Source organism: Leptidea sinapis, chromosome 23, assembly GCF_905404315.1.
Source record: "Leptidea sinapis chromosome 23, ilLepSina1.1, whole genome shotgun sequence".
NCBI classification, from domain to species: Eukaryota; Metazoa; Arthropoda; class Insecta; order Lepidoptera; family Pieridae; genus Leptidea; species Leptidea sinapis.
Window position 1 is genome coordinate 4081208 of NC_066287.1, and position 24147 is coordinate 4105354.

The 24147-nt window shown below is 36.4% G+C and overlaps 2 protein-coding genes across 6 annotated transcripts in view; both read left to right on the forward strand.

The window, feature by feature from the left end:
* LOC126971377 (uncharacterized) overlaps positions 1-24147 on the forward strand; it is a 453035-nt gene that overhangs the window by 159568 nt on the left and 269320 nt on the right. The window lies entirely within an intron of this gene.
* On the forward strand, positions 1400-22870 carry LOC126971325 (uncharacterized). 5 transcript variants are annotated; one of them, XM_050817560.1, is made up of 14 exons: positions 1400-1491; positions 3234-3315; positions 4155-4294; positions 4898-5013; positions 7067-7148; positions 7487-7585; positions 9023-9160; positions 10025-10166; positions 13337-13493; positions 13563-13634; positions 15637-15670; positions 17630-17694; positions 18946-19072; positions 19152-19556. In XM_050817560.1, the coding sequence occupies exons 3-14, from the start codon at positions 4186-4188 to the stop codon at positions 19415-19417; spliced, it is 1407 nt and encodes a 468-aa protein (XP_050673517.1). In that variant the 5' UTR covers positions 1400-1491; positions 3234-3315; positions 4155-4185; the 3' UTR covers positions 19418-19556. The 5 variants fall into 5 exon arrangements, with proteins under 5 accessions (XP_050673517.1, XP_050673515.1, XP_050673516.1 ...); XM_050817558.1 differs by having other exon boundaries at positions 18946-22870; XM_050817559.1 differs by having other exon boundaries at positions 9023-9157; positions 18946-22870.

Genomic DNA, 24147 nt, shown 5'->3' on the forward strand with positions numbered 1-24147 from the left:
TTCGTATATCTCGCAGCAAGTAACGCCCGCACGGCTTGAGTTCATCCCAACCGATTGAGTTGCCTATACGGCGCCCGGATGTAGATCGCATCAGGCCGTCTTCTGCAGGCTATCCTAGTAATTACTATGTCTCCAGCTACTAGGTTGCCCGGTTATAAGTGTAGTGCTTATCTGACACCCGCATCTCAGAACACCAGCCACATACCGCTCTCTCAATGCTGGCGAACTCTGTTTTCCTAGGACGTTAAGAAATCGAGTGGGCCAAATGGCATTTCTCTTAAAGTGCTCAGAACATGAACTAGAACTTGATTTAATTCTGGTATTAAACTCGTTTACCCACGATACTCATTCTCAAGAGGCTCATGGAAGTCCAATTTGTCCAACCGATGCCAAAACAGGCTCGGATTTAGCCAATGTGCAAAAATGGGATTTTTGCTATTATAATACTGTTCTACAATAACATGGAAAGCATAATCAACCAGTTCTTGGAAGGGCACCAGTTGTCATCTCGCAATGCCAAATTATCTTCTAAGATACTGGCCATCATATAAATATAGACGGCAATATTTCAGGCCGGCCCACACTCTAGCGCTCTACAAAGCGCAGGTCCTTCCAGAGAGAAGTATTGTTGTCATCTCTAGTCTAGCGTATTCCAGTGCTCGAATTGACGGGATCGAGATTTATATAAACGGCTAGATAAGTTGGTGTTGCGTAGAAACTCATTGTGTTCTACTATAGCACTTGTCATGGGGACGCCACAAATTAGAATTAACATCCCCCACCATTTTTAAAATGCGACTCGTGGTATAGTATCTACTCGAATTTATATTCGCTTTTGAATTTGTATGTTCTTTGGCGGCCTCAATTCTGTATTCGGTACGCTCCATCTGAGTATATTTTATTAATCTGAGGACAGACTCTTTTAATTATTGTATTGTCATCGTGTTTGGTAAGTGTACAAACTTCAATCAGACATACCAAGCTAAGCATTCGAGTTCAACTCTCAGATTGTGGCTCCATCTACAGGATCTACTTTACAGTTGATAACCTGCTCAACCCCAATATTTGAATATTAGTGAATTAACTTGAGATGTCGCTCTTTTTTTTATTTGTTTTCACAAGACATACCAAGATTTACGAACCAAGCGTCACTCGAACGCTTGGCTCAGTTGGAAGAGCGCTCGGAAGGAACACGACATGTCGCGGGTCGAGTCCCGCACCGTTCATAAGTATTGGTTATAAATTTAATTAATCCCGAAGTGAGGGACATCCCTTTAAAAATAACTTGTTAATTAAAACGTGTTTAAAAGCAGAAAAGGTAGTTACCACATTAAAACCTCAGACGAAATAGAATTTTAATGAAAATATCTAGCAACGCCAAGAAAATTTGAAAGACCCCGCCTGTCCTACAATTGTCAACTTTTCAAGTTGGATCAACACGATTCCAAATTTTAGCCAAAAATTCTAAATTACTAAATTCTTGCAGGAAATGTAAGTCATATTCTTAATTAACATTATGCCTCGTCTTCTTTGGTTTTGTTATTTTGCTTGTTAAATGGTATAGTAATCGACGTTAAGAATGACCAGGCGATTATATTGTAACTATGGCAGATATGCAAAACCTTTATACTGATATCGAAAGAACATTATCTTATCAGTAAAACAATATCAATAACTTATTAACAATCAAACGAAAAGTATCCAAAATTTTGATATAGCTTGGGGTCGCTGTCATCAAATCGCGCCGTCATCGGAACTTCTCCATTACGTAGTACATAATATTACCTCAATACAATAAGTGCGCTGAAATAAACTACAAAACCAGGCACGGCATTACTAATTAAATAAGTTTGTTGAGTTACGTATGTGACGCCGAGTGTAAAGTTACTGAAGCGAGATCTACCGCTTCCCATAAAATTTCCAGCACATACATCTGGTTTTTTCGGAGTTATTATCGGAAGTATTTAATTAGATCGTACTTCCATGCCCGCAGGTGTTTATCAGGGCTGCATGCAATCTCCAAAACTACTTCTTCGATGCCTCTAACATGAAGTTTTACTTTGCCTATTTTAATTCTAGCAATGCTGCTTACACTGGCCATAGGGGGTTCTCTTGACAGACTTGATACCTGTTTATGATTATCTTCTAGATTTTGATTATATTCATAATAGGATATGATTTTACTTATTGAATGGCAAAAGCCCCCTTTCGAAAAAGTATGCCTCAAACCTGAGAAGAACGGGACGAAACTCAGCGGGCTTCTTTCTTTTCATAAAAATATTCTTACAATGTACAATAATATTAATTATTTAATTAGCCTGAAATAATTATTAAGAAAGTAATTTATGTTATACTAACCTTTACCCCACAAATGCTTTTTAACAATTCTTTTGAATTTTGTGATACATTTGTTTTCGACATTTTCTGGGATCTTGTTCTAAAAGCATATATGTCGCAGGGAAATGATAGTAACTGAGATTTAGTCAATTCCCTAAGTGATTTGATCAAATCACCGAGTATGTTTAAAGAACAACACGATTTTATCATTTCTTTAAACAAATCTAGTGATTTGATCAAATACCAGTGTTGGTTCCGTGAAATGACAATGAGTGACGCGACTAGAAGAACTTTTTTTCAATAATATAGGCCCCTATGGGGGGCTTCTACTTGGCCTTTAGAGAAACTTATCTGTTTTGAGGTTAGGTTACATTAATTTGATTTTGAAGAGACTGGTGCGTTACCTTTTCATGGGAGTGAGCCAGGGGACAAAGGACATCTCCCTCCCTCCCCCTTCCCCTCTCACCCATCCTCCAACTGCGACACGATACTAAATTCTTACCAAATTATGTCTAAGTCTTACCAAATAAACCTTATAAATACCAAAGAATATACTTTTTGTCATTTCACGTAACCAACTCTGGCATTTGGTCAAATCACTAGATTTGTTTATAGAAATGATAAAATCGTGTTGTTATTTTAACATCTTTCGAGATTTGACCAAATCACTGTTTTTATCATATCCCTGTGACATATACATCGCCCCACAAAAGTCTTACTAAAACGGAGTGATAATATAAAAAGATAAGAAGTATAAAGATAATATAAGTATAAAAGATAAATTTTATTATACAGAAATAATATAAAATTCACCAACAAGATGATCAGTCTCCGATCAATGATGAAATATTCTTTTTATGTTGCAGTAAGCAAATAACCACTAGTTAATATTTCAGGTCGGGACCTCACTTCGTCGATTGGCAGGCGTGTTTTCGGCCTGAGTGTTTATATTCCCCCTCTCGCCTTATTAAAATGACAGTACGTATCGTCTTGCTTTGATATAGATACAATTATTTTTTCTATTACTTTAAATATTGAGCGTCATTTGGAACAAAGTGCAACTTTGCTAAATTTGATAGGAATATTGTTTTTTTTCTAAACTGTTTTAAATTTTTAAATCGGGCCCTCCTTTGAGTAATTTTCACTATTTCTTATAGTTTCTGTTTTGACCAGATGGTGAACTTTTCAAGTCGACGTATCTATATATATATTATTATTATAGTCTGTACCACTATAAGGCAAAATGTGAATGATCAAATAATAAGTCGTTAAGAATATAAAATGCTTACCGATTTAAGTTGAGGTCAAATTGACTTCTCTGACGAATATGATACGGTTCAGCTTCGGCTGGAGACATGTCTATTCACTTGCAAGTATCGGTGTCTCTTGGCCACACATGTATGGTTTGATTGAGAATTAGAACAAAGTCTAACCTGAACTAACATATACCGTTACGTTATATAAACGTATAATATATTATACGTTTATAGTTATACGGTATACTGGTGGGAGACCACATAGGCGCCTTTTTCCACCGTGAAGCAATAATGTGTTAGCAAATAAGCAGTTCAAGTGAAATTACTGGGCAAATGAGATTTAACATCTTATGTCTCAAGGTGACGAGCGTAATTGAAGTGCCGCTCAAAATTTTTGGGTTTTTCAAGAATCCTGAGCGGCACTGCATTGTAGCAGGGCATTGGGCAGGAAATATCAATTACTATCAGCTGAACGTCCCGCTCGTCTCATCCTACCTACATACCTACTACTCTAGGATGATAAGTTTAGATTAGTGGCACTGAAACTTCATTCAATTCTAGCACATACCCCTCCCTGGAGAAATCCTATAGAATGGAGAGAGGCGAGGGAATGATTGCCATAGTACGCGGGCTTAAAGACGCCAGTCTCGCGGTCACATTGCTGGATGGAGACAACAAATATACACTGAAACCAGATAATGGTTAGTTTTTTACCTGATTTTATTTATTACTCTAAGATTTAGGCCAGTTAAGTCAAGACATAGTTTTGCCTGTTCCTTATTACCATTTGGTAGGAACGTTGTTTCCTGAGAGCGGCTCGAATTATTAGTCCATATGTCCAATGAAGATGTAGAGAAGCTGTGTGTGCCGGATTAACCACCTAGCGAGACTATCAATTATAATTGGCCCCGCATATCCAACCTTCTTTGAGTTAAATTTATTAAGACTTGGTACGTATGATAAGTCCTAATTCTGCCATTTCGTGTTTGAGTTGATGAGAAGTTAGAGTACAAGAATAATAACTTTAATTTTAAAAACATGAAGCAGGGTTACTGGTAATAGGATCATCCTGCGACCACAAGCAGCGCCCATTCACGTGAATGAACGCATGGGCCAGTCATCACGTCCCTCGACCATATTTTATAAGGACCTGTCCCACGTCGCCGCCACATGCAGTGACATTTAAGCCGGCATGACGAAGCCTGTCGCTAGAACTCAACCAGATTAATATCGTCTTAGACTTTCGTTTTGTACCTTCTCATAAATTAATAATGTGGTTAATGTTCTTTTAACCTAAATTACAGTATCGAGGATCGGTTCACCTCCAGTTCAGTCCTCGACAGTGCAGTGCGAAAATTTAGGGAGCCGGTCTGATAGTGGAGTGCAAGCGACAGACGGACTGTATGCCAGCACCTACAAGGTTAGGAACAATATAACTTGCTGTTAATCAAAAACATGAATCACTTTCATGGTAAACACACTCTTCTTCAAGGCTAAATGCGAAAACATTAAAAGTGGCGATCGCTTGGCCTAACGCTGAACTCGACGGCCGGTCCCAATGCCCTTATGTCCGATTTCAGGTTTCTCTAACGTATTGATTAATATAATGACCATCGATATAACAACGGGGCCATAACCACTCTTAAATACACTGCTTAGTGTATTTTAGGTTTAAGAAAAAAAGATTTTTTAAAAGGAGAAAGTTAAATAACTTTATTCTGTTCTGCATTGATAGAGGGATCTTGTTGGGAGGATTTTGGGTTGTTAAAAACGCAAATATATATTATTTAAGCGTTTCGTTTTAATTGCATGATATAATATGACAAATTTTTGGGTTGGACAGCAGTTTTAAGTTCGTAGCAGTAGGATAGCAGGATGTCTTTTTTTGTTTACAACTTTATACTAAATTGGGGTTTAAAAATTATTTTGCTAACCACTTACTATTTTGGTAGTTCATGTATTCCACTAGTTTTTAGTATCATAATATTTCGGCCTATGTAGAGGAGAAAAAGATCCTAAATATGCAGTCAGTTTTTGTTTCGTCCTGGAAAATAATTGAATTTCAACATGTTTCTCAACTTTTCGAAAATTCTGCCTAAAATTATGGACATAATACTTAATTAAGTTTTTTTCTTAACCTAAACGGTGCTGTAGTAAGTTAAATTACTGGGCTAGTGAGACCTTACGTCTAATTTGTAATGTGACAAGCACAAATGCGATATCTTTACTTCACTTTTTGTCAAAATAAAGCAGCGCGGTTGGCCCTAGATGCTGACTCGTTTCCGTCGAAATTATTCAATGATTTGATTGACTGTAGGTAGGTACAATAGGCCTGTCAGGGTTATAGGGAATGCATACGCAATGTAAGTGATCATGAGCTTGCAAGTGTTGATATTATAGAGCAGTCTATAAGTTCCGAAATATTTAGTGGAACGCCTAAGAGCGCTATTTGACACACCGTGAAACCATTGCCAACAAGAAGCACTTAAACCTATGCATGCATCAGATTGAAGACGGGTACTGTCGCCAAAGCACCGTTGTGAGGTAAGAAACAAGGCCAAAAAAATTACAGCTTTTCCTTTAGGCCGACGAAACCTTGTAAAACGAAACCGCAAATCTCTGCAACTGCGGCCGATTCTAACACCAGCTTACTTCCAAGGCATATTAGCAATACTCATGTCAAAAAGCTGCAGAGATACGGCGACCTCACTAAGAAACAATGAACACAATGGTTCTATCTTCAAGGTGTTAGCGGGGCTGATAGGGACTATAATAATTGCCATTTGGTGAGGATTGAGGAGGAGCCAACAATGTGGTGAAGACCAAATAATAATTATAAATACTGTGCCTCCGTATCATATATTTTACTGATGCAAGCAAAAATCACTGTCAATATTGGAACCTGGAAACAAACCGATATTCGATATGCTACATCGTTCTAATTAATAAACAATTATATATTCTGTTGCGAGTCGCCATCCACACTTAGCACTGTTTTGTCGTTGCAATAATTTTATATTGTAAATTATATTACAAATATCTGGACGTCCGAACAAAAAAAAACTAATAGGACATCTGGATTCGAACCGGGGGCTTTCCGGATCACCCAATGCATCTGAGCTATTATAGTCTTGTATATAGTGGCGAAATTTACCTTTGTATTCCAATGTTATTGTAGCAGTTTCTCATTAAAACACGGAACTATATTTTTTAAAATTGAAACCTAGCTAGATCGATTTCTCGCTACTACAACTACCTGTATACTAAATTTCATTAAAATCGTTGGAGCTGTTTCGGAGATTCAGAATATATATATATACAAGAATTGCTCTTTAAAGATATAAGATATTACAATATAATATATGATATTTCAATTGCCCTTCATTTCACCAACCATATGATAGGCAAAATACTATCAGGTGATATGTAACCAATTCCCTAAAACCCTGCACTGACTACTTTGTCTTTTACAGATTATGCATTGTCATGTCACGCCGACGTCACCGCTGCGCCAAGTGACAGAGTTTCCACCCCAGAGAGCTGAATTGAGTCCTGGTAAGTGTATAAGTTTGATTTTAGACGAGGCGCAATATCAAGAAAGAAAGAAAGAAAGAAAGAAAAAATGTTTATTGACGTCATTATACATTCTGATAAAAGTTCTTAAAGTTATACTAATCTAATTATGATCTAATGACGCCAATGGGCCCCCAACTCAACGTTATATCATCCTCATCATACTACAATACATCATTTACCAATTTACTAGTGGAAGGTAGGGCGTATCAATTACCATCAGCTGAACGTCCTGCTCGTCTCGTACCTTATTTTCACAAATCAAACTTTAGATTTAATGAGTGGCCAATAATGTAGTGATACAGTGATTGATGTTGAAGGTCAGGGCAACTTTGAGATCGGGGGCTGCGGCAGCGGGGAGAGACACCGTGCAAGCAGATCAACCAACTACAGAGGTGGATTGAGCTGGCCAGAAAGAGGTTTGTAACATACAGTAACCATTAGCATATAAGCTTCTGTGTGTGACATTTGACCAAAGCTTACCTTCCACGACTGTATAATAACAGTCACTCAAGAGTCATTTATAAGACTAGGGTGCGTATTAAGGAATGCGCGCGACATTCACAGCGTCAATATAATACGACTGCTTTACAGTAACCCTTGTGCGTAGTAAGCTTCAAGCGAGCTCGTGTGTATGGAATCCCTATGAAGTAACCTATTCCCTTATGCTGGAGAAACTGGGTTACTCCTCGTACTTGTACCCGACGGCGTATCTCATCGGTTGTCTTGGATACAACACTCTAGAAACCAGAAGGGCTCTCGACGAAGCAACAACGTAACTTAAAGTTAGCCGGGGCTTAATAGCTGCCTCTGATATTCATAATGAGCTGATTGGATTGTATATACCTGACAATTATAGTCGTAGCAGAAACACCGTCTTCTGGCGGTAACCGCGTGTCGCACGGCAGTCGTGCCGCGAGTCTTGAAATTATTTAATCGCCACGTAGAAGCCCGCCCTGATTGGGATCTATTTATTAACAAACTTGAGGCGCTGGTGCAGTTACTGCTCCAACTTTGTGAGCCCTCGCATAATAGTTTCTAGCGATAGCAATGAACTTGATTAATGTAATTGGTATTGTAACCGTTTTAATCAAAATAAATAAATAATTACTAAAACAACATACATTTAGGGAGAAGAACATCTAACGGAGATAATTCTTCTTCATCGTCTCCTCACTGCTGAGGTTCGTAACTCCATAGACTGTTTACAGCACGCCTCCATCGGTTACGGTTGGTGGCCTGGTGCAGTGCTACGTTGGCAGAGATATCCAGATGTTGGGATATCTGATCCTCAACCATCTATTCGTACTTGGGCCTCTCGGTCTTTTTCCCTCTAAATTCCCCGTCACCATAAGTCTTTCGATACTTCTGCGAGCAATGTGCCCGAAATATTTCAGGATTCTTTGTAGGCAAACCTGAAACGACCGCTGATATTTTTGAATCCTGAGCTCTTTTAAGGCAGAGACATCGACAATTCGAAGGCGCCAATTCTGTACCGGTTCGCTGCCCCATAGAGAAATATGGAAAGCACGAGAGTACGGACCAGGGGTAGTATCTATTGTTACTGAACGGAATGCTACTGAATGGAATATTACATTCAATATTTAAATATAGCGTTAACGCTAAGGTAATGAAAGGTATAAGAAATAAAAATACAACAATAAAAAAATTGTATTTTCATTATAATCATAATAAAATGACGTAATATATATCTGCTGTAAGACGGCCACGGGCCAGTCATGTAACGAACTCTGTACCTTCTACTAGTGTACTGGCTGAATGAACTATCTGGTACAAAAATGATATTTATATCCGGACCACACATCACGTTCACCCTTACTCTTAATACTATTCAGGATCTGTGTACTCACCTCGGCCGTCACCCAAGATGGACGCGTTCGCGAGCTCTCTACGGAAATACCCGAGCTTGTCTCCAGAAAGGTCGTCAGAGATTGTGGAGAGACTCGTCAATTTTGCACAAAGCAGAAATGGTTGTTAGTACATTTATATTTATATAATTGGGCAATCTTCTGTTCTACACCTCAATTGACATTTAAAATAAGAGACACTATGTTACACTATGTTAAAAAACCCGGTACGATAATTGGTACGGATATAAGTTGAATGCGGACCACCACTAAAAATATAATAAAAAATCAAAACCCCTTAGGTTAAATGCTACGATAAAAAGAACATTTCTTATTAAATTTTTTCAAAAATCTTGAGAACCCCTGACTTATTTATTCTACCAGTAAACTAAGGTCATCGCCCTGACCTCGGTCCAATGGCGTATAGGCAACAACTGCGCGGCGCGGCGACTCAAACAAAAAAGGCGGGCGATGTTTATTAAATTTATTAATACAAAACCTTTGTTTTTGCCGCTGTCCGCCCGCCGCACAAAGGTCCGTCACAGGGTACATAAATGAAATGGATGTGTAGGCGGGGAAAATCTAATCTCAATAAGGATTTGTCATATCATAGTCAAGGAAATGATTCTGTAGATAAGGTGTGTAATAAGTGCTGTGTATTTTGGCAAGTGAAGGCTTTTTAATTAGTAGGTTCGTTAGTGCGATCGTTTGCTATAAGTTCTTTAAAAGAAACATAGACTTTAAGAGACGATCAACATATTAACAAACTTCCATATAGCTCGTATAATGTATAAGTCATTTATCTGATAGTTTTTAGCGTGTTGAAAGCAATCTCGATTTTCACAGCATCAAAATCATTTCATTTGAAATTTTACTACACTAAATTCATTTGATTTGATTAATTTTGATACATAGGTACTTGGACAAATTGCAGAGAAATCTTGTAGAACCGATGAATAGACTCGTTGTTTCAGAAATAAATGCTTTCAGCAATATCAAAGAATAGCAAGACGTGTCCAGACGGCATGGATTCAGACAGTTCACAGCAAAACTACATGCTGGACCAGTCCCGGAACTGCGCTAAGACGCTCCAGCGAAACTATGAGCCACGTGTGGTCGTCAAGTCCAAAAGGTATAAAACTGGTAGCTCGCCTAGACTTGGACCCTTTCATTTGCTTAAATTTGTAACCAAAATTTATGAAAGATGCGATACTCAAGCCCGCTGTTCCGGTTCTCCAGCTCTTCCAGCTGAGCAAACCTTTCGAGTGACGTATGCTTCGTAAATCTTGGGACGTCTTGTTCAACTCTCAGGTTGTGGCTCCATCTACAGGATCTACTTTACGGTTGATACTAACTCCAATAATTGCATATTAGGAAATTGACTTAAGATTTCGTGTATTGTCTCATTCATGAGGTTGGACAATTGAAATCGCAAAAAAACAAATTAATTTTAAAAACTGTAAATATTCTAAGTGAATTCGTACGAACTCACGAGCAAGCATTGACGCACCCGCGAGCTTTGTTGTCACATACTTCACAGATCCGACCGATATCTATACCTACAACCTCACAAACTTATCTCTTTACAACTTAGATAATTTATACGTTTATATAGAGCCTCTTGTTGTTTGACAACCGTTAAAATTCAAATTCAAATTCAGGATTTAAAATCATTTATTGAACGTCAAAAACTACCACCCATTCAAAAGAGACTGCCTCAGACCTGAGAAGAATGGGTGCAAGAAACTCAGTAAGCTTTTTTTTTAAATATAAAATATGGATTACAATGTGATATCGTACAATAAACATTTATAGTTAAAGAGCCTGAGGGTGTTCGCTTTATTTTATTTATTTTAGTTTTATTTAATATTTTTAAGAAAGCCAACAGCTGGTTTTACAAACATTAAAATAATTAACAAACATAATTCGTTCGAGCTAATAATAGGCTTCAAACAAGTATAATATTATTAAATCTAACATATTAATTACAAACAAACAACACAAGTATAATTAAAAATTATTTAATAAAACTTCATAAAAAAAATCTTCTCGCACTCCTATCGCCAGTTGAGAGCATGATCAAAAAAGAGTAATTTCATTCCTAATGTTAATTTGTTAATCACTGCTAAATTGTTTTACCAAATGGGCTCTAATTGAATTAATACTGGAGTTAAAGAGATCAATATTATCCGTGTCACAAAAATGATTGAATGACTGCATAGCTCTTAAAATAAATGTGTTCCTTCTATAATTTGTGCGACAGAATGGTACAGCAAAGATAGGCTGTTGTCTTAACATTCTACTAGGGGCTGCCAGACAGACTTTGGTCAGTAATATAGAACAGTCAATCATACTTCTTAGTATTTTGATTAACGTGATTATATCAGAAATATCTCTACGAGCTTTAAGTGGTAGAAGGTGGAAGCGCTTGCAGCGTTCTTCATAGCTTACATTAGGTATTTTAAACGTTAAGCCTAGATATCGTGTAAACTTCCGCTGAACCCTTTGAATTCGATTAATGTGTTCAGCATACATTGGGTTCCAAATTTGTGAACCATATTCAAGATGGCTGCGAACGAAAGAACAGTAGAGAATTTTTAATGTTTTCATACTTTTGAAAGGTTTGGCTGTACGTATTATACGAGATCAAGTATACGGCCGATATTGTTGTTACGTGATTATATTGTTTCAAACTACACATATTAATATTATCAGCAAAATCGAAGTAAATCTGTTTGGTTAGATTATGCGGAATAAGTCCATCTTCAGAAGATGAAGAAAACCACTGAATTTCACTTAGATTGAAGTCACCCAGTACTAGAAATTTGTCATCTTTGTAGGTGTTAATAAGTGTGAGTAGCTGGTTTTGAAAGTTTGCTAACTGAACATTAAACGAATTACCTTCCGCCTGATTACAGAGGTAGACTGAACATAAGTGAATGTGGGTGGCTGTGGTTGTTGGAGTACGAGGTATAAATAACGTAACCCACAGATCTTCAGCTGATGCACTCCAGCTCGGGTTGCCCCGGGCATGTATTGTGTTCTTAACGGCAATGAGTACACCTCCACCCTTTGTTTGACGAGTGAGATCGTAGTTACGGTCGTTTCGCCACACATTATACGTTTCATTAAAAAGTTCACTGTCACAAAACATATCGTTGAGCCAAGATTCAGTTAAGACGATAATATCGTAATCGCTCATACAGACGTTGCGATAAAAAACATCCGTCTTTGTCCGCAGTCCTCGAACATTTTGGTAATATATCTTTAAGTTACCCATTTTAATAGTAAATTATAATAGCTGTATGACACAAACTCAAATAAGGTGTTAATATAACAGACTAATGCAATAAAAGGAAATACAAATAATTTACTATAATAATAACAAAACTGGTCACTGACAACTAGGTAAATAGCACGATCGTTAGTCTTGAATGGTAAGTTGTTAACAAAATAAAAAGTCATCGTTAAGTGTAACATAAGTTCACTATCTAATTTATAATCTGACCGAGTGTTTACGACACACGAAAACTCACTCAATGAATATAATAGATATAAAAGTAAATTCGGATTTAAATAATATTTACGGATAAAAATCACATACACAAAGAAGCACCCAGATATTAAATTTAGAATTGTTTGTATTATTACGAAGTGATTAATAAATAAAGTGTCTATCGTTAGTGATTGAATAAAACTTCGATAGGAATGCGAGTAGTCATGAAGAAAAGAGTTACAATGTTGCTTATTGGTTACTATACACAGAATTAAACATACTAATTGATTTTTGATAAGTCTTTCTCTGATCTTATATGTAAAGGGGGAGAACTGTCGGTGAAACGCACCAGTATTTTGCCACGCTGTACCCAAATATACTTGTGGTTTTTTTCCTTCGCTAGTGCCTTGGTCTGTGAAAGGAGCTGTTTATTCCGAGCTGTAAGATGGTCGTTAATAAAGATGTACTCCTTTCCTTCGAATCCTATGTCCGATATATTAAGACCCTTATAGGCACGCCCGGCTGCAACGAAGTCTTCTTTAGCATATCGGTTTATGAAAGAAATAATAATTGGTTTGTTTTTGGTGTTGTTTCCCTTGCGTACTGGTACTCTGGTTATAAAGTTAACTTTTTCTTTGGACACTGGATACAATATTTTAGTGCCAATTTTTCCTAATAAATCATTGGAGTACCTTCTCCTTGAGGTCTTTGATCTCTGAATGAGATAGATCATGACCGTTGAGATCTCAGAGATGTAGGAAACATGGAGATGCTCGGTTTTTTTTATCAGCATTGTTTGTTTTTAGACCTGATGAAAACCAACCGCGAGAGAGATGGGATAAAAGAAATGCAACTAAAGAGTTTGAGTTCACTAGCCGAGGAAACTTTGGCGTGAACAACGAGGTTAGATACCTGCGGGATGTTGCCAGGACTATTCGGGAAGACATACGGAATGTATTCCAAGTTTGTATTTTAGCTACTATATTTTTAACTAAGCACTTATTATTTTTTGTATTTGCATGTCCATTGCAGATACAAAATCAGCCGGATAGGTTATCCCCCCGAGAGAGATCATCGCCGGAGAGAACACTCAAGTCGCAAAAGGTTTGTACCACAATAAGTAAAAATTTTTTTGGCATATAATTTATTTTAATACAATTACAACCAACACTGCGTCTTCCGGTCGCCATTCAGGGACTTTACTGCCCCAAACGCAATCTGTCCGTCGAACTATGTGTCCTGCCCACTGCCATTCCGGTTTCGCAATCATTCGAACTATGTCGGTAACTTTGAAGATGGACCGACGAATTGGTAAAGATCGGCGGAATACGTTGGATGAGGGCAGCGCAGAAAATCTTTGGGGGAGGCCTTTGTCCAGCAGTGGACGTCTTCCGGCTGATGATGATAATGATAATATACTAGCGTATATAGTATAGACATACAACAAGCGAGCGAGAGAAACGAAAAACATCTCTAACGGAGGTAAATCTATTGTTGCAGTAACCGATTTTGATGCACAACTCGTAAACAGTCAGCCACTCTTGGCATTAGCTCCAAACTATTTTGAATATGAAGCCACTAGCTAACCCACACATTGGCAAATCAAAACTGATCACGCATTATTGTGCTGTTATATTATGCTAGTCTGTTTAACATCAGTTTAATAGTACCAAGGAAATGTCATTTCTTTTGCTATTTACGGCTATTTACGGTATTATATGCCTACATTGATCAATTTGAAAATAATTCAAAGCCGATGTATATTCAGTAGGTTCGTCGAAGCTATTATTGACTTAGTTTGCGCTAGAGCCGTTAGATATTATGAAACCGTCGTAGGTAAACCACGGAATTTGTCCTCTAAATATATATTTTCAGAATACTAGGGTTAATTTCATTTCATTTCATATCTTTTGAATTTATGAATCAATTTCGATGATACACATTGCGTTGGGCAGAGTCACGAGTTTAGTTACTCCAAGATGGTCCCATGGTACCTAACAAAGATTTTCAATATTATGATGAGAATTTTTACGGGAACGCGACAATAATAGAGAATACCAGCATTGGAAAGTAAAATTCCCAACATAATGCTGACTTGACACCATTTTGGTTCTACAATTTCCATAATATTGTTATTAGTAATAAGATTTTTGAACCAAATAAACCTTTTAATTATGATTATTATTGTTAATCGCATTTATTAATTATTTGGAAATTATTCGTCTCTTAAGGCGACACTAAATGCCAGCGACCTTGAGCGATATGAGTTCACGGCTGCCGGCCCGCCATCTATGTAACAAAGCCAATATTTTCAAAATTCTTGCGTGGAAAACAGTTTATATGCTTACAATCCTCGTTATTCACTACTAATCTGAATAAATGAACCTACAAAAAAAATACAAGCTATAAGAATAAGTTTTCTAAGAAAAGTACCAAAAAAATGCGTCACGTCATGCCAAAAAACTTGTTTGACTTCAAAGAAATGTGGTAGTTGAAAAAGGCTCGGCAGTGTTAACTATAACCAACAGCAAGCATAAGCAACCTACAAATAAGACTTAAGGATATGTGTAACACGATTAAGTAGTGTTCATAGCTTGAAATGCTATACTTTCACCACAAAACTTGTCTAAAAACACCATGTTTGCGTGTTTTCTGCTTACTCTTCCGCCTTAAGTACCAATAAAAAACTTTTGGGATGCAAAAAATAAATTATCACTAAGTATATTTCGCACGAGATTCTGTAGCTTATTGTCATGTCATAAAAATACATTTTTTTATATAGGAAATACAAATTAAATGGATTTGTGAGACTAACCACGCAGTCTAATTTCAAATATTCGCTGCCTGCGTCAACAAAGACCATCGCATCGGCGCGTGTGATATTTTCCAAAAACATAATTGTATCCACATGACATTGACGTAACATGCAACAGAATTATAAACATAAACAGAATCAAAATATTTATAAATTTCTACACAAGAAACTAGTGTTTAGATGTTCTTTGTAAACATATTTTGTTAGAAATATAACTTTGTATGTGTGTATTAAAATCACTTCGTAAAATAATTTGTCATTTCTAGAGTCTTACAAAACGTCCCGTTTCAGAGTGGCCACTCGGTTATTAATATGGAAACGCAAGGTAAAATAAAATGTCTATTTCATTTATTCTTGTATTTATAATGTAATCAATAAATTTACAGTAAGTATACAATGTATGTAATACCTATAAAGTGTGGCGCTACAGTGGCGAAATTAAATAAACGCACAGGTAGCGCCCATAATCATAGAAAAAATATTCAAAAATAAAAATACATAATTCACGTGAAGAAATTAAATTTCCATAATGTCATTTCTTAAGAATCTGTAAGAAATCCTACCGCAATACAATTAGGCTGGGCGCAAATGTTCGGAAACCGGATTAGGTTTCCTGACCAGGAATTCGGATTCGGAATTCCGTGAGACTAGCGCAAACGTCCGGTTTTTTGTTCAGTTTTTTTTACGACCAGTACGAAATGAGACGCTTGTGAAAGTACACGCAAGTATTATCATGGACGACGAAGACGAATTGATTACTATTGCACTTTTACTGGCGGTAAACAAGAAGAAGGGGAATCGTCGTTACTGGGTACGCCCGTTGAATACTCGGAGATTAACAGATAGTCAATTTTATCTCAAAAGAGCAAGATTACGACAACACCCAGATGAATTCTTCAAATATTACAGGATGTCAGTGAAATAATTTGATGAGCTTCATAATGGCACACGAGAGAAAATAAAATTTGTTACCTACGACGAGTCTACAGACGTCCACTCGCTACAAACCTCGCGCGAATCTGAATTAAAATTTCCGTGCGTGTGCGGCGGTTGAGCCGAAATGTACGCGAGCGCTGCGTTCGGGATGACGTCATTGAGTTTTTGCTTTTTTCCGTTCTTACGAACCGAACGCACCGAACCGAACGTTAGGTTTTTTTTCCGTTCGGAAACAATAAGAATAATGTGCGCCTTGTTGAATATTTTGTATGTAATTAGAGCGTTCAGGTTTCCGAATCTGATTTCCTGATCAGGAAACCTAATCCGGTTTCCGAACGTTTGCGCCCAGCCTTAATAGAACAGTAGCGTGACTCAGCGGTCTCATTGAAATTTATTCATGCGACTGGGCGAAGCGCTAGGGTTGGTACCTACATATTAAAAGCAAAATATGTGTTTATTGTATGTGTGTTGTTTTCGGTTATGGGAATGAAATATGTTAATTCAATGATTATTTATTACATACATATTATATTATAAATTTGCAATGGAAAATATTTGCATCTATTGCGACAAGCTTCAAATGCTCTGTTGTTAAATTTTATTGCTATTGCTTACGTTACGGATTGACGACGCAGACGATGCGGCGAAGCTAATTTAACTCCGACAGCGAGCAGGCGGCGTACGGTGTGGCATTCAATAGTTTTGTCATCCCATGATTGTTTAGAGGCCATGTCAATCGTGTGTATGTGTGCGTGAGTCGATTCGGCCGCTCTATTATGAAGTTACAGTTCTATTTCTGAATTGCACGTAATTCCAGAAAAACGTTCCAATCCACAATCATGTCGATATTGAGTTAAGAACACAAAACTGTTCACGTGATCCATATTAATGGACTGACAAAAATGGCAGCCCTACTGTCGCTTTTAAATGACATCATGACTTGGTAGCCCAACTTTAAACACGAATTCCTTAAAAAGTGATGTTTGTGGCTTGGAACGTTTTTCAGGAACTACATCCAATTGTTGCCATCTTGTGCGAAGGATGTTAAAAAAATTTGTTTCCAAAATATATAGGCACCTAGCATTCTTGTTGGTAAATTCCAAAATTTCAATTATTTGCTTTTATATTTTAGTTTAATAAATGGGTCAGGGTTATGGATGACGTCTCGAATGAGTCATCATTTCCTTCGTAAAATATCAACGAAGGGAAGAACGCACGAATTCACGATAATATCGGTGTTTATTCCGTACAATTTGCCATGAATAAAAGTCCAAAATGAGTGTATGATAAAATACATTCAGAGACATTCGTTTTTTGAGACGATATATTTAATGTTCAACATTTTCAGCTGCCGTTGAGATGGTGTCGAAGGAGATAGTCGCAATGCCCACGGAAGTTCCGTCGCAACGAACTGTAAGTATAAGGACTTCTAATATATAATAGAAATATATGTAGTTATAGTCTGGCCATAAATATTGTAAGGATTCTTAAAATTCAAATTCAAATATTTTTATTCAAAATAGGATGGTACATCAATTATTGAAAGTCAAAAACTACCACCCATTCCAAAATGAATGCCTTAGACGTGAGAAGAATGGGCGCAACAAGCTCCACGGGGGTTTTTTTATCGAAAAATTATGTTTACAAAGTAATATTGTACAATTAATCGTATTATTTAATAGCCTGAGGGCGGTCACTCCATTCCCAATCTGTGGTATCATTAAGAAAGTGATTTATGTTATAGTTAACCTTTACCACACAAACGTTTTTAACAATTCTTTTGAAAAACGTAATACTTTTGTTTTGAATATTTTCTGGGATCTTACTGTAAACGCATATACATCGCCCCACAAAATACTTATTAACTCGACTCAGCCGAGTAGTAGGCATTATATGTACAAAGAACCATTATGACGATTCAATTTTGAACCCATATAATATACTATATGCGGCGTAAACGGCGGCTATAAACGCTTTTATTATAAAAAAAATAAAATAATAATTTAAAGTTACCCTCACTTCTGAGATTAATTACACAAATTAAATTTGAAAACAAAATTTATGAATGAAGCAGGACTCGAACACGTGACCTCTCGAGTTCCGTGCCAGTGCTCATCCACTGAGCCAACCGTTCAAGTGACGTATCGTTGATAAATTTTGTGTCTTGTTCAACTCTCAGGTTGTAGCTCCATCTACAGCGTCTTCTTTACAGTTGCTCAACCCCAAAATTTGCATATTAGGAAATTGACTTGAGATGTCGCTGTTGCAAATCTAAACAATTTGTTATTTTTTTAAAGTGATCACCATAACTTCTAGGAATTATTACACAAATTAAATTTGAAAACAAAATTGATAAACAATGAGCGGGTCAACTTCCTGGCTTCCAAATTTTGGTATGTTTAATTTATGTTTAAACACTTTAGCAGTCCATCGACTGTAGAAAATGGTAGATGGAGCTACAAATGAAAGGTTAAAAAATCATTCCCACAACAGAACAAACCCTACCATCTACCACAGAATAAATAATGACTACAGCGATTTTAGCTCTTATTGTCAAAAAAGATTTCGCTATCAAATTTATAAAATCAAGTACTTAGATTTAAAAATCATAAATTGATTATAATTTTAATAAATGATGCACTTATAATTTTGTTATATATTTAGGTTGCCGTAGCTGCAATACCATCGTCATCAAGGGAACGATTACCTGGAGCCACTTCATCAGTTTTAAATAATCACTGGGCACAAGAAGCCAGCCAACCACATACCATTGTGACAGGGAACAAAGATGGTATTAAAAATGAAAAATATAAACACAAAAATATTCGATTGTGTAGGTCTTTGGAAGAAATACGATATGAAAAATATAGATCCAAAAAATGTTTACCAGATCAACGGGACTGTCACGATGGACATAAAAATATTAACAATTTACGTAATGAAAAGCATTGCCACAGAATTAAGAAGCCAAACAAAACTACAAATAGTGATTTTACTTGGAGATTCCAACAGAGTTGCAGTGGTATTCAGATTTTGGATAACGTTGATGAATCACCTAAAGTTAAATCTCAGTTATGTAATATTAATTATGAATGCGAAGCTGACACGATTTCTGAAATCATTCAAAATTGGTTAGGAGCCCTACCTTTGAAGCCTATTGATTATTTTTCGAGACCACTTGAGAAGGAATATTTGTTTTACGATCTTTTTAAGAAATTGGAACGCAATGCAAATATGTTAGGACTCGATGAAGTGAATAAGTTAAAAGATGATATAATTGAAGTGTTACATGAATTTCCAGTAGAGGTGACCGGTAATAAAGACATTTTTTTGGAAAGATTGGCAAATTTACTTATAGTAGATATAAAAAAATCAAAACGAAAGAATAATAGTCAAGCAAAACATGGAAGTGATATTTTTAACGGTTTTTGTTGTACGGATCGTTATATACCTCCAACAGAAGATGAACTTCGAAAATTTCTTACTGATGAAGTTAGGATATTTTTAAGGAAATCAGTCTTAAAATTTACTCTAAGTCAACGATTAGAACTTACAGAAGACATTTTCAATGTTGCGAGTCATTTTATGGACAGCGTTCACTCTGTAAATGAAGACATAGTTAAGCAAGATATTGTGAATATTTTAGTATACCATGATATATCTGCACAGGTTGCGATACACTTCGCAAATATCTTAATAAAACATCTTAAGCGACATTTTATTAACCAACTAAATAGTGGAAACCTAAGATCCGATACAATTATAGTATTACCAAATATTTCATCAACGCCAACACCTTTTAATTCGAAAAGCGAAAATATAGAAGGTTCCAGAAGGCAGCCCCTTAAAGAATCTAATGTCCTCGATTCAACAGATAGTTATACTCAACAACTGTCGGAGCAAATTACTAAATGGTTGAAATCTGTAGAACAATTTCTTCCGCAACTTCAAGAGCCAGACTTCAATCACGCTATCGTTCAGGATCTAATCAACGATATATTGGATCGACAAAGGTACCTTCAACTTCATCCATCGAATTTAAGTACTGCAGAAAGTGAGTTAGATCACTTGAAGTTTCAAATTTTCAAATGGATGAATGATAATAATTTTGAACTTCTGGAGCGCGCCGAGGACTTAATGCAACGAATAAACAAGATTCCAGTGCCTTCACTTCCTATGTCTCCTAAAAGGTCACCCACAAAATTTGAAAATCCTGAAACATCTTTAGGGCATGCCAAATCACCACATGAAAAAGGTGCAGTTAAAACAAGTAACGACGAACTCAATGCACAACAGACTACAGATCCAATGTCGGTACGGGATAACCAAAATAATGATACCCGTATTCCAATCAGAAATACACCTATACCTGTACATGATCAGATCAACGAAGAATATTCAAGATTTCTTCAAGAATGGGTTCAAAAAATACCTATATTGACTTCGACTGCCGATGAAGAAGCATTAGCTTCAAAAGCAAGAATTGGGATAATTAATGGAATCTATCAAGCAAACAATAAAATAAGAAGTACTTTAAGATCCAAAGATCAATTTTTACTCGAAGACATGCTTGATGACGAAATCGAAGATCTATTAAGTTGCCTGCCGCAAACCTTTGAGTTGAAATCGAAAAAACACGCATTGAAAATTGAATTAATTACAAAAACAGTGGATTTATTTAACAAGCTTATAGATGAATCATATAAAGAGCGATTAGCACAAAATGTAGATGCCAGCTTACAGAAACAAGGACTAAAAAGTCCCTTACATCCTGAAGAAGAGATACAAGTCAGAAGAGTAGTTGATAATTTTATACTGTTTACCAAATACAGAGACAACGACAAGATAAGAAGTGAAGTTTATAGAAGAAGACTGTTGAATGTTTTGGAAGAACTTATTGACGAAATAAAAAAAAATCACACAGAAGTCACTCAAATAGATTATGAATATTATTTAAATGATATTGTTAATGTATTGCAACAAGTCCCTGTTCCAGATTATGAAACATTCAATGAGGAGGCTGATATTATTGCTTTAGAGATGGAAATTGAAAAATGGTACAACGATCTGCCAATACCGAAACCTCCAAATAATCTGATTGAATTGGAATGGAAAAAGAAGATAGAGAAGTTAGCGAAAAAAGTACACGAAAATAATAAAAAATTTGAGTCTGAGGATTATCGGGATCTTATTATAAAGTCGGATCTGATGGTTTTTTTAGGAGAAGATATAATGAACGATCCAAACATTAATATTAATTATGTATATCGAGATTTTTTGGAACGTATTAAAAACGGAATACCATTAAGTCAAGTGTCTAGACGCGTTTCATTCCAAGAGCCAGAAAATTATATCCAACGTGTTTCATTTCAAGAGCCAGAAAATTATAACCAATTTCAAAGTAATGTCCCCATTTCATCAAGCTTATTAGAAAATAAAGTGTCATCAAATGAAGAACAGAGAGGTGAATATATAAAACCGCAAACACCAAAAATGCCCCTAACTTCGATACGCATCGATGATGAAAACGTTCGTGTTCCGACTATGGGTCCAATCATGCGTGAACATTATCCCGTAAAACATAATTCTGATTATAATAGAAAACAGAGTAGGCAAGAAAATAATCGATCTTCCATTGAAAAGAGTGCGATAATAGAAAATAATAACGATTCTGATACACAATGGGAAAAACCAAAGTATTACGATCTTCTTCATGCTCCACCCTTTGCAGAAATCTCGGATAGAACTGCTAAGGGAAATGAGGAAAGCTATAAATTATTTTCTGAAGAGCGACCACTTAGTTCCTCATTAAAAGAACCATCTAACATAGAATGGCACACCATTCCTACAAGCTTTGAACGAATGAATCAACAAAGACACCAGATAAATCCAGCTCGTAGAGAAAACTTTGATCAATACAACGAACCAAAAATCAATGGTAAATCTAATAACAAGCCTGCTGGCAGTGGCATAGCAGAAAAGAGGAATGGACTACATACCAGTCAGGTTGCGGGTCCAAGTGGATATAAACACCACCAACAAGGAACATCATCCGACTTATCAAGAAAACAAAATATCGCGTATGGTGAGAGGTTATACCCTAAAAATTACAGACTTCAACCACCTTATGTTTACCCACCAAGGAAGTTTTCAATACAAATTCAAACTCCTGCAGAAGCCTTTAATGAAGAAGGAGCGTTTAGAGGTACAGATGATAATATTAGGACAGTTGCCACAAATACATCTGCAAGAACGCCTTCGACTAGGCAACCCGAGTATTCCAATGAACCTAAAATTAAAAGGTCAAAACAAGTTCCAGATAAAGATGGTGCAAGAAAGTATGTAGAGTTAGATAGTTCAGAATATGACGATGATGATGATCAATATCGGTGCCGGTGTATCGAACGGTTTTGGAAATATGGAAGACGAGCCCGATATTACTGTGATGGTCTGGACATGCAATTACCTCCCTGTATGCCGTTTATGTGCAATTTTCCACGTTATTTTTGATTTATTTTGTTTACAATTTGAGTGTATATTTTGTATGTCAGTGTTGTAGCGTTCGTTCAGAATAAATTAATTTATATTATTTTAGGTTTTTCTTTATCTAACTGAAAGACATCCACGGCAGCTAAATCACAAAAAAATACACTTATAAATGTCAAAGTTTTTAAATGTTAAGAAAGTCTACTTTGCAAAAGTTGGGCTAATAAGTAGGGACTAGGAGATTATTGATGTGAGATACAGGCGAGGTTAAAACCCGATTGTAAATAATATTTTATTTTAAATTTTCAAACAAACAAATTATACATTTAGAAAAAAAATCATCCTTAGGTACGTGAGCGCTATTCACTTACGAGTTCTAATGGCTATGGGGCGGCGTGGACAACCGATAAAGATAAACCATCATTGCTTTTGGCTGGGGCTTCCAATGTTAATTTTGCAAAAAAATTAATCAATGCAATAATTAATGACATTCTTCCAAGAAGTAGCGAGATTACACCGTATTGTATGGTCGCCATATTGTATGGTCAGTTCGGCGCAGACCGGCATACACCATTAAAATTATTATTCAATGACCAAACTTGGCCACTTCTATGATGAACAACAGTTTAATATGTACAGTCAAATCTTAAATAAAAGGCACCACAGAACAGTTTCAAGAGATTATAATGGCCTTGTGGGCGGGGAAGGCACGCATTTGAGTAACGGATCATATTTCCCGAAATTAGCGTCACCAGCTGAAAGTCGCGCTCTTATTGTAATAACGCGAAAACGATAAATTTTTCCGTCTTGCCCTATAGTAACATCTCAAAAAAGAAGTGTAGTGTAGTGTAGTGTAGCTTGAGAAGAGATTTCTTTTCTCTCATTAGACCAAAAACCTTCAAATTCAAGTGATATTTGTAATTATTAAATTTATCAAAGTTCCATGCGTATGGATAGGGTTGTACTCATAGAAGAGAGGGCCTACCATCAACTTTTACTAAGCGATGCGATTCCGATGTAGTTCGATTTAGGTACCTAAGCTGAATCACTAAAATTCGTACCATGAAGGGCCTTTTACTGAATGGCGTTTGGATCCCTTAAGAAGAATGAACGAAATAAATTTGTCTATGGTGAGAAAGAGATGACGCTCTACAGTCGTTGCATAAGTTTGTCTCTCTTACTCGAACCATATGCGTTGCGTTTCGAAACCTAAAATAATATGATTTTAGCGGTTTTTTTGCGTAGAAAGTACTAAAAAAACATTTTAAAATTGCGCGTATATAGCGTCAAGTTATAAACCATTAAGCCTTTTTTTGTACCTACTTATTAAATAAAAAAAAATATTGAAGTAGGCGTTACTTTGCGGAAATCCATAATTAT